At 41.0% G+C, this 12499-nt stretch overlaps 1 protein-coding gene across 1 annotated transcript in view; it reads right to left on the reverse strand.

Moving 5' to 3' along the window:
* Positions 1 to 12499, reverse strand: part of RELN (reelin) — a 536272-nt gene that overhangs the window by 39395 nt on the left and 484378 nt on the right. The window contains exons 47-48 of the mRNA XM_061165186.1: positions 1914 to 2054; positions 475 to 652 (exon numbers count right to left, since the gene is read on the reverse strand). Of these exons, the coding sequence (XP_061021169.1) occupies positions 475 to 652; positions 1914 to 2054 (319 nt within the window). The remainder of the gene's footprint in view (positions 1 to 474; positions 653 to 1913; positions 2055 to 12499) is intronic.

Raw genomic sequence — 12499 nt, forward strand, 5'->3', positions numbered from 1 at the left:
TAACAGTTATTCTTGCTTGGGTAAGTTATATAAGGGATTAATTATTGTTAATAAATTCAGGGAACAGCAAAGTTCATTTTCTAGATTTGTGGCTCCTTAAATCCCAAATCTGTTGCAAGCTCAGGAATTTTCAATTAGAACATCATCCAGATGGAAGACATTGTGCAAGCTCTCTATCCTAGGGTGGAAATTCATTTAAATCCTTTTTTTTTTTTTTAAATGTGTACTTAAATATTCCTGTACTGACACCACCTTGCATAATTAAATTGTCAAAACTGATTTGTGACAGGAAAATGTTGAAAATGATAAGCATTTTCTGATTTGTAGAAAGTTGTGAGTTCACATCAGGTTTGTGCATTTAGAGTTTCTAACTCTGCATCTTGATTTGTCAATTAAACTTCAAAAGAGAGTCAGTTTTGGGAGGGGGAGGAACTCAGAGAAAGCAGAAATGAATAAACAGCAACCAAAACTGACCCCACTGAAATGAAGAGCCATTCCTGAAGCCACAGCTCCACACACTGTACTTAATTTCCCTCCGTTCACAGTCAGCCAGTTCTGGTTAGATGGGGCCCGATTGAAGTTGTCTTTGAGTTGAGTTGGGAGAGAGGTCTCAGGCTCATCACAGTACAGGCCACCCCACTGCTCATCACAACTGGGAGTGGAGAAAGAGAAAAGAAAAGTCAGCATCAAACACAGGTCCTGCAAGTGTGCTCTCAAATTAGTGAGGCCAACTCCTTTTCCTAGTCCAAGATGATGAAAGATTAGTTATCTTCACAGAGTTTGCCGTAATTCAGTTGCTCTCCTTAACAGTGCTTTAGGTTAGAAATAAGCAGTGAATTAACTGCTTCTAGGCTTTCCTAAATTAGTGACTTGGGCTTATAGGTGGAAAGAAAGAAGCAACCTGAAAGAATTCACTAAAGCCCAGTCCCGAGATGACACAGCTCTGGATCGCTGATAAGCAATTGCAGATACCAAACTAACCTGGTTGGTCCTAATAATTTATGAAATCAGGCTTTTTAACAGAGACTTTGGGCCAATCAGGAATTCAAGAGGCCAGGTTCTAAATAGCAAAGGGCACTTTGGATAGCATCTGCCATCTCTAACCACAGGACTGAATTCTCTGTTCAATGTGGGAAGAAATATGAATATAGGACTGGGAAGCTCTGGGGTCGCAGAGGTCATGGTTGATATGGGCTAGAATCATTAATCAAAAGAAAGACTTCCCAGGTGTGCAGAGATTAATGGAGAAGGGAAATGTGAATGCTTTATCAGGATCTTCATTCATACTACCCCATTTAACAGTAGAGTCTTTGAAAATAAAGCACAGAGCCCGTAGTACACAACACACACACACACACACACACACACACACACACACACACACACACTCTTTAAATCCTTCCAAAGATGCTAAGGCTCTATAAGAGTAAAATCCCAGGTCTCTCCATGAAATACAACTGGCAAATTGATCAGGTATTTATATACTTTCTTATGCAAATAACACAGGAATACCATTCAAACCACAAGTAATGCACATCGTTACATATACATTCAGACCTAAGTGAGAAAAATACTTATGATGTATTATTTTCAGTTAGAACATGCTGAACTCTTGAACCTCCTTTAATATTTTTCTCAAGGCTCAGGTGTATCACAAAAACACAGAAGAAAATAAAACACAGTCAATTATAACTCAGCCTTCTCCTTAAAAGAAAGCTATTGTTCAGTTCCTAATCTCTAACCAAGAATGAAGATTCTATAGCCATAAACTTCATAGTTAGCTCAATGTCAGATTTCAGGAAAAACATATAACTTAAGGCAGTTTGGGAGTGATTAAAAAATCAGTTTCAGAAAAATTCGGCTGGAATGTGAGTCAGGGACTTTCTACAGAAGAAAGAAGAAAACCTACTTACACACAATTTCCTTGGATGCACCTTCCATGGCCACTGCACATATCTATGCAGCCATCCCCGATATAGACATTATCTATTGCCCACGTCTGCTGCTTGTCAAAGGGAGCTGGCTGATGCCAACGGAAACGAGTGGCCTGGGACCTTTGAAGAGAAATAAAATTATAATGAAGGATGTGGTGGACAAAAGAACGTGTCCTGGTATGTTTAAACAAGTGCATGGAGGAGTGTAACACAAATGTATGTATACCCTTGCCTGTGTTCTGAAAGTGTTGGTAATGGCAGTGTTCTTTGCCCAACTTTGATTAATAAAACCAAGCCAAACTGAACTGCAATAGCTTGAGAATACATTTTGGGTCAATGATATTTCTGAGCCTTGTAAAAACAGATTAAAACAGAAACTAAAACTAATGCTAAAACCAGTAGCCTCAGGGAGCCAGTGAGCCCTGAATTTTGGGTGGAAACCACTGTGAAGGGACACCAGGTCTGTTGCTAACTTATATTTGCATTTTAGGAAAAGATGTTTGTCCTTAAGCAGCCACAAGCCCTCTGCATTTGACTTGGGGAGAGGGTTTCAACTGCCCCATGCTACCTAAGGTCAGTTGCTTTTGTGCAGGGGGCACACTGATAGGCCTCACATGACATTTCAGAGGAATTCTCACAATGAGAGCCTTAGGAAGACAGTGGGGGTGTAAGTCAGAAGGATCAATGAAACCCTAGATAACTAGACAGACAAAAGAGAGGGTAGTAAGATCAGACTTATTTTATAATGATTTAAATGCAATATAAATAAAACCCAAACAGAGATTCTCCCACTACATAAGCAGAAATTTGCTCACTTGCATAGCTTGGGAGGAGTATCTTGTTCAGAAACACAAATAAACTTATGTGTTTAGAGACACTAGATGGCAGTAAAATCCAAACAATGCCCGAGGCTCAAGTGAGCTTGAACATTCAAAGAGCATGGGGGAAATAATTATCCAAAGCAACTTTTGTTTCATGGATTCATATATTTTTGTCATTAAGATATGTTAACCACGTGACTGAAAGATATCTGTTTTAGGCAGGACCAAATAGCAAATAACAAGAATTAAAAATTTTCTAGTTGAACTCATATATATTAAATTTGGGCTTTCCAGGTGGTGCTAGAGGTAAAGAACCTGCCTGATAATATAGGAGACTCAAGAGACATGGGTTCGATCCCTGGTTAGGAAAGATCCCCTGTAGAAGGGCATGGCAACCCACTCCACTATTCTTACCTGGAGAATCCCCATGAACAGAGGAGCCTGGCAGGCTTCAGTCCATGGGGTCACATAGAGTTGGACATGACTGAGCAACTTAGCACATATTAAGTTTAGAAAATAGAAAAGAAACAGAACTCAAATCTTCACTCTGAAAATAAATCATTCAGTTTGATATTTCTTTACTGAGCACCTACGCACTCATTTCTTCAAGACCTGTTTCGCCAGCTCCCATCTGTTCCTCTCAGCAGAGAAAAGTCGACCTAAAGCCCTGCTGTCACTTCTTATTGCATTTAACTTCAACTGCAAGCTCCTCCTTGGTCCACGAGGCTCTGCCTGAGCTGAGCCCCCTCCTATACCCCCTTAGCCGCTCTACTTAATTCTGGAGCCTTGCTCATCCTCTCAGCTCACAAGGCTCCCCAAACTCTTGCCTCCCTTCCGCCGGCATGTTTTTCTTTTGTCTCTGCCCGGTTAACCCTTGTATCCTTTAAGTCTTAAAGAAAAGGTCAGGTCCTCATAAAGAAATATTCTTTCAGAGCCCTTTAAAAATTACATTTCTTCCATAGCAAAAAGTTCTTTTCCTTTCATAGTATTTATAATAATTGTAGTGATATAGTTATTTGCCATACAGTCAAAGGTCCATATAGTTAAAGCTACGGTTTTTCCAGTAGTCATGTATGGATGTGAGAGTTGGACCACAAAGAAGGCTGAGAGCCGAGGAATTTGATGCTTTCAAACTGTGGTGTTGGAGAAGACTCTTGAGAGTCCCTTGGACTGCTAGGAGATCAAACCAGTCAATTCTAAAGGAAATCAACCCTGAATACTCATGGAAGGACTGATGCTGAACTGAAGTTCCAATACGCTGGCCACCTGATGTGAAGAGCCAACTCATTGGAAAAGACCCTGAAGCTGGGAAAGATAGAAGGTGGGAGGAGAAGGGGATGACAGAGGACTAGATAGTTGGATGGCATCACTGACTCAACGGACAAGAGTTTGAGCACGTTCTGGGAGTTGGTGATGGACAGGGAAGCCTGACATGCTGCAGTCCATGGGGTCGCAAAGAGTCGGACACAGCTAAAGTGACTGAATAGCAACATTCCATTGTGTGTGTGTGTACCATATCTTGTTTATTCATTCATCTGTCAAGGGGCATTTAGTTTGCTTCCGTGTCTTGGTTATTGTAATAGTGCTACAATGGGGTTTGTGTATCTTTCTGAGTTAGAGTTTTCATCTTTTCCAGATATATGCCCAGAAGTACAATAGCTGGATGATACAGTATCTCTATTTTTAGTTTTTTAAGGCATCTCCAAACTGTTTTCCATAGTGGCTGTACCAATTTACATTCCTACTAAGCATGTAGGAGGGCTCACTTATCTTCACACCCTCTTCAGTATTTATTATTTGTAGACATGATGATGGACATTTTGCCTAGCCCATCACCTTTTATCATAGCTCTTCTCACCTTTTATTAAAAGTGCCTACTTATGCATTATTTCCTCTGTTGGATTGTTTTCCTTATTTATCAGTTTATTGTTGGTGACTCCTATAGATGGGGCTTCATACACTCTTACTGAGAGAATGTTAAACTGGTAGCAATAAAGGTGACCAGGAAAATTTGAATAGAAGAAGTCTTGAGAGTGGATGGGCAGAAACTGGGGGTCAGTGGTGGAGGGGGCAGTGATTTGATGACTGCTAAAGTGAGGGAGATCTTCCTAAGAGTTAGGAGATGGCAGAGCTGCATAGCATGTGGTGGTTTTCTGATCACTCACTGGCTGTGCTGATCACAATCCAGGTGGCCACTTAACAGACTTACAGAAGATTTAAGAGCCAGATGCACTGTTTGGGTTGATAGTTTTCATGGGGACTTCTGATGATGACACTGTCAGTTTGTACCATTTTGCAGCATTCCACAGAAAAGGAAACAGTAGGATACTATGCATAGAATGTGTGAAAATCAGAGTTGGCCAATGAAAGTCAAGATAAATAAGGGCTCTATATTCCCTGGTGGCTCAGACGGTAAAGCGTCTGCCTACAATGTGGGAGACTGGGGTTCAATCCCTGGGTTGGGAAGATCTCTTGGAGAAGGAAATGGCAACCCACTCTAGTATTCTTGCCTGGAAAATCCCATGGATGGAGGAGCCTGGTAGACTACAGTCCATGGGGTCACAAAGAGTCAGACACGACTGAGCGACTTCACTTTCACTTTATATTCCGGTCCTAGTAAATTCTATGCTCATGGTGAGTGAATTAATACATGTAAAAAGGTGGTTAAATTAGATGATTTTTAGGGCCCCCATCTCAAATGTGATGATTTTATATTCTTAGAAAGAACTGTATCTACCCCGTAAAATGGGTACATACACTGTCCAATATAGTCTTATAAGAAAAGGCAACACTTTCACTAAGGGATGAATTGGAAGGTAAGTCGAAAATGAAATCTGAAAGTTGAACTTCCAGAACTTCTTATTGTCTTGTCACAGCTTCACTATGTAAAGGGGCCAAATCACTTATGGTTACATGCTGACACTTCCCTGTCTATAAAACTAGGAAAATGCTACTTTCCACCTCACAGTGGTGTTGTGGACATTAATTAGTTCATGTTTATCAAGACTTGAAAGTGTCTTGGTGAAGCCCCTTGGCAGGTGTTATCACTTATCCTGAAGTTTCCTTATAATGATAGCCACCATCGGCTGCTGCTTCTTGGAGTTGTGGGGAAAATGGCCCTGGAGCAGATTTCTCCTTTTGCCACATCCTTGAAAGGCCTCTCCTTGCATCTTTTCTGAATTTATATCATTTCCTCTCCATTTACATCACACAGTAAGTGCTCCATAAGTGTTGCATAATAATTAAACATCCATTGCTAAGCAGTTAAAATGTGATTGTCAATAGCATGGTTTCCATCATTGCTCTTCCAAGGAAACTTTTCCCACACTGTCTACACACCTTTTAATGAATTTTGATAATTATTTCAGAGTCTTTTATATCTGCTCTTTTCTTCAAAATGGTTATGTCTGCTTATGAAGTCCTGATGAGACTTCACCATCATCATGAAAAAAGTTCTTTGATAGAAACAATACATAATTTTTAATATGCTTTCTCACTCTTCCCTGATGTTTTCTTTACTCTCAGTGATACATAAATATTTGAGACTAGAAAATATAGCCAATCCTCCAATTCTACTAATGATGATGTTAAAGCCCAGTGCCCTAAGTCATACTGATTTACTTACAAAACCAAGACAAGGCAAGGATCTATCGGTTCATTATTACTCTGTATTCTCAATAAGCAAACTCCTCAAAACTCTTATCTCAACCTGCACAAAATAATCCTATTCCTACCATTATCCCTAGAATAGAACAGTTTTTTATTTGTGGACAGCTGTGCCTGCCTATTGCTGCTGTATGTACACACAAGTCTATCCTGACTTCTGCTATTCAATGTCAGAGTTGAAACCTTTGGCACTCTGAGATTGAGTTAAAGGCTCTACAGTGTCTGCCTCATTTCAAAATGTGTCCCATATTTCCCTTGCTAGACAAGATCTTTTCTTTCTGTTGGGCATAAAATTTCCTCCATGACCCTATTTCTCTGTGTTAGACAAAAGTGGAGAAAACTCCAAAGAAGATACATCAAAATGGCTGATAAATGCATGAAAAGATGTGAAACATTAGTCATTGTGTGCTCAGGAGCTTAAGTCATGTCCAACTCTTTGCAACCCTATGGACTGTAGCCCTCCAGGCTCCTCTGTCCATGGGGATTCTCCAGGCAAGAATACTGGAGTGGGTTGCTATGCCCTTCTCCAGGGGATCTTCCCCACTCAGGGAATAAACCGGTGTGTCTCATGTCTCCTGCATTGGCAGGTGGGTTCTTTACCACTAGTGTCACCTGCCAAATGCAAATTCAAACCACAGTGAGATATAACTCCCTGAAGCTTATACCTCACGCCTCCTTTCTAGAGCCTACTTGTATCTGTAGGTCATGGGCTGTGATGGTTCAGTTGAGGCTTAGCTGAGCCGACCCAAGCTTCTACCCAGGTGTACACCTATGAGTGGATTTACTAGTTCATATGGTAACTCTGTATTCAATATTTTGAGTTGAATAGTCATCCTATGATGACTATGATAAAAAGATGGAAGTAACAAGTGTTGGCAAGGATGTGAAGAAATGTGAACCCTCATATGTTCCTCCTAGATGCTGTGGGAAAACAGGTTGTCAGTTTCTCAAAATGTTGAATACAGAGTTATATGATCTAGTAACTCCACTCACAGGTGTACAACTGGGAAGAAGCATGGGTCAGCTCAACTCAGCCTCAACTGAACCATCACAGCCCACGACCAACAGGTACAAGTAGGCTCTAGAAAGGAGGCATGAACTTTGGTACAAGGTGTGTGAATGAATTACCTATGAAGGGCTCTAAAGGTGTGTGCCACGTCACAGGGTTCACAAAGACTCTGCTCTGGGGGAGACTCTGATGAAAAAGACACTTAACTATGAACAAAAGAAGGAAGTCAAGCACACTTTGGGGTGGCAAGGAGAGGGTGACTCTTAGAAACTGTTTTGTACAATTGTCTCATCTCATAGGTGTGAGGACTGCCAGTCAAGGAGGGAGTATACTATACTATATTATACTATAAGCACGTGTGAGTGCCAAGTCACTTCAGTTGTGTCCGACTCTTTGTGCTCCTATGGACTGTAGCCCACCAGGCTCCTCTGCCCATGGGATTTCCCAAGCAAGAGTACTAGAGTTGGTTGCCATTTCCTCCTCCAGGGGATCTTCCCCACCCAAGGATTGAACCCATGTCTCCTGTGGCTTCTACATTGGCAGGTGGATTCTTTATCACTGAGCCACCTAGAGATCCTGGACCATCCTTCAGATATGAGAAAGTTCCTACAACTTGCAAAATAACTTCATGGAGAATGACATATATTTGTTAAAACAATTAAAACCCATTTGTAGCATACATACAGAGCACATAGGCATACAGCATACAGCCAAATCTCGATTCTCAGATACAACTTCAGCAGCAAATCTGACAAGTGATAAAACTTAGAGGGAATTCAAAATTTTTTTTGAAAGTAGCTTTGCTCTCTGTAGTAGTGGGATGGAAATAGATTTGATTTGTCTTAACCTAAGTATATTAAAAAGCAGAGACATTACTTTGCCAACAAAGGTCCGTCTAGTCAAGGCTACGGTTTTTCCAGTGGTCATGTATCGATGTGCAAGTTGGACTGTGAAGAAAGCTGAGCACTGAAAAATTGATGCTTTTGAACTGTGGTGTTGGAGAAGACTCTTGAGAGTCCCTTGGACTGCAAGGAGATCCAACCTGTCCATCCTCAAAGAGATCAGTCCTGGGTATTCATTGGAAGAACTGATGCTGAAGCTGAAACTCCAATACTTTGGCCACCTGATGTGAAGAGCTGACTCACTGGAAAAGACCCTGATGCTGGGAGGGATTGGGAGCAGGAGGAGAAGGGGACGACAGAGGATGAGATGGCTGGATGGCATCACTGACTCGATGGGCATGAGTTTGAGTAAACTCTGGGAGTTGGTGATGGACAGGGAGGCCTGGCGTGCTGCGATTCATGGGGTCACAAAGAGTTGGACACGACTGAGTGACCGAACTGAACTGAACTGAATGCCCAATTGTAGAAAACTAACCAATCTAATCACACGGACCACAGCCTTGTCTAACTCAATGAAACTAGCCATGTTGTATAGGGCCACCCAAGACGGACGGGTCATGGTGGAGAGTTCTGACAAAATGTGGTCCACTGGAGAAGGGAATGGCAAACCACTTCAGTATTTTTGCCTTGCGAACCCCATGAACAGTATGAAAAGGTAAAAAGATAGGACACTGAAAGATGAACTCCTCAGATCAGTAGGTGACCAATATGCTACTGGAGATCAGTGGAGAAATAACTCCAGAAAGAATGAAGAGACGGAGCCAAAGCAAAAACAACACCCAGTTGGGGATGTGACTGGTGATAGAAGCAAGGTCTGATGCTGTAAAGAGCAGTATTGAATAGGAACCTGGAATGTTAGGTCCATGAATCAAGGCAAATTGGAAGTGGTCAAACAGGAGATGGCAAGAGTGAATGTCGACATTCTAGGAATCAGCGAACTAAAATGGACTGGAATGGGTGAATTTAACTCAGATGACCATTATATCTACTACTGTGGGCAAGAATCCCTGAGAAGAAATGGAGTAGCTATCATAGTCAACAAAAGAGTCTGAAATGCAGTACTTGGATGCAATCTCAAAAATGACAGAATGATCTCTGTTCATTTCCAAGGCAAACCATTCAATATCACGGTAATCCAAGTCTATGCCCTGACCAGTAACGCTGAAGAAGCTGAACAGTTTTACAAAGACCTACAAGACCTTTTAGAACTAACACCCAAAAAAGATGTCCTTTTCATTATAGGGGACTGGAATGTAAAAGTAGGAAGTCAAGAAACACCTGGAGTAACAGGCAAATTTGGCAAATTTGGAGTACAGAATGAAGCAGGGCGAAGGCTAATAGAGTTTTGCTAAGAGAATGCACTGGTCATAGCAAACACCCTCTTCCAGCAACACAAGAGAAGACTCTATACATGGACATCACCAAATGGCCAACACCGAAATCAGACTGATTATATTCTTTGCAGCCAAAGATGGAGAAGCTCTATACAGTCAGCAAAAACAAGACCGGGAGCTGACTGTGGCTCAGATCATGACCCCCTCATTGCCAAATTCAGACTTAAATTGAAGAAAGTAGGGAAAATCACTAGACCATTCAGGTATGACCTAAATCAAATCCCTTATGATAATACAGTGGAAGTGAGAAATAGATTTAAGAGACTAGATCTGATAGACAGAGTGCCTGACGAACTATGGACGGAGGTTCATGACATTGTACAGGAGACAGGGATCAAGACCATCCCCAAGAAAGAGAAATGCAAAAAAGCAAAATGGCTGTCTGAGGAGGACTTACAAATAGCTGTGAAAAGAAGAGAAGCCAAAAACAAAGGAGAAAAGGAAAGATATGCCCATCTGAATGCAGAGTTCCAAAGAATAGCAAGGAGAGATAAGAAAGCCTTCCTCAACGATCAATACAAAGAAATAGAGGAAAACAATAGAATGGGAAAGACTAGAGATCTCAAGAAAATTCGAGATACCAAGGGAACATTTCATGCAAAGATGGGTACAATAAAGTTCAGAAATGGTATGAACATAACAGAAGCAGAAGATATTAAGAAGAGGTGGCAAGAACACACAGAAGAACTATACAAAAAAGATCTTCACAACCCAGATATTCACAATGGTGTGATCACTCACCTAGAGCCAGACATTCTGGAATGTGAAGTCAAGTGGGCCTTAGCAAATATCACTAAGAACAAGTTTACTGGAGGTGATGGAATTCCAGTTGAGCTATTTCAAATTCTAAAAGATGATGCTGTGAAAGTGCTGTACTCAATATGCCAGCAAATCTGGAAAACTCAGCAGTGGCCATAGGACTGGAAAAGGTCAGTTTTCATTCCAATCCCAAAGAAAGGCAATGCCAAAGAATGCTCAAATTACTGCACAATTGCACTCATCTCACATGCTAGTAAAGTAATGCTAAAATTCTCCTAGCCAAGCTTCAGCAACACGTGAACCGTGAACTTTCAGACGTTCAAGCTGGTTTTATAAAAGGCAGAGGAACCAGAGATCAAATTACCAACATCCCTGGATCACCGAAAAAGCAAGAGAGTTCCAGAAAAACATCTATTTCTGCTTTATTGACTATGCTAAAGCCTTTGACTGTGTGGATCACAATAAACTATGGAAAATTCTGAAAGAGATGGGCATATCAGACCACCTGACCTGCCTCTTGAGAAATCTGTATGCAGGTCAGGATGCAACAGTTAGAACTGGACATGGAACAACAGACTACTTCCAAATAGGAAAAGGAGTACATCAAGGCTGTATATTGTCACCCTGCTTATTTAACTTATATGCAGAGTACATCATGAGAATCGCTGGGCTGGATGAAGCACAAGCTGGAATCAAGACTGCTGGGAGAAATATCAATAACCTCAGATATGCAGATGACACCACCCTTATGGCAGAAAGTGAAGAAGAAGTAAAGAGCTTCTTGACGAAAGTGAAAGAGGAGAGTGAAAAGGTTGGTTTAAAGGTCAACATTCAGAAAACTAAGATCACGGCATCCTGTCCCATCACCTCATGCCAAACAGATGGGGAAACAGTGGAAACAGTGATAGACTTTATTTTTGGGGGGCTCCAAAATCACTGCAGATGGTGATTGCAGCCATGAAATTAAAAGATGCTTACTCCTTGGAAGGAAAGTTACGACCAACCTAGATGGCATATTAAGAAGCAGAGACAATATTTTGCCAACAAAGGTTTGTCTAGTCAAGGTTATGGTTTTTCCAGAAGTCATGTATGGATGTGAGAGTTGTACTATAATGAAAGCTGAGCACTGAAGAATTGATGCTTTTGAAGTGTGGTGTTGGAGAAGACTCTTGAGGGTCCCTTTGACTGCAAGGAGATCCAACCAGTCCATCCTCAAGGAAATCAGTCCTGGGTGTTCATTGGAAGGACTGATGCTGAAGCTGAAACTCTAATACTCTTGGCCACCTGTTGCGAAGAGCTGACTCATTTGAATAGACCCAGATGTTGGGAAAGACTGAAGGCAGGAGGAGAAGGGGACAACAGAAGATGAGATGGTTGGATGGCAACACCAACTCAATGGACACGAGTCTGGGCAAACTCCGGGAGTTGGTGATGGACAGGGAGGCCTGGAGTGCTGCGGTTGATGGGGTCGCAAAGAGTCGGACACGACTGAGCGACTGAACTGAATGCCCACCTATATGTTAATATATTCTGTATGTGAAAAATTAATAGTACCATGGTTTATACCAGGCAAAATTGTTTAATGGTTTTTAGCCCTGAGACACTAGCATAAATATGGTAAACTTACACCAATGATATTCAAAGCATCAAAATGATGTATGAGAAGATAGATATGTAAGAGAAGTCTAAGACTTCCTTGACTTGATTGAAACATTTAAACAAGATGTTCCATAATATAAATACTTGCCAAAAGTCTTTCAAAAGATACTGGTAAGTTACATATAAATATGGAGAGAAGTAGAGTATCAGAGAAAGTTTAAATAATCTCTTTTTAAAAAAATGAACTTGTAATTTCCTTGAATATTTTTTCATGATGAACCCAATAAACATCATGCTTAGTTATCTGATTTTCTTAGAATAAGATATTTTCTTTGCAGATACAGTAGGTGGGAGTGCCACTGAAAAATATGTTGCCTCTTTAAATTTGTTTACCTACAAAAAGTATAGACTCCTC

This window comes from Dama dama, chromosome 18, assembly GCF_033118175.1.
Source record: "Dama dama isolate Ldn47 chromosome 18, ASM3311817v1, whole genome shotgun sequence".
Lineage (NCBI taxonomy): Eukaryota > Metazoa > Chordata > Mammalia > Artiodactyla > Cervidae > Dama > Dama dama.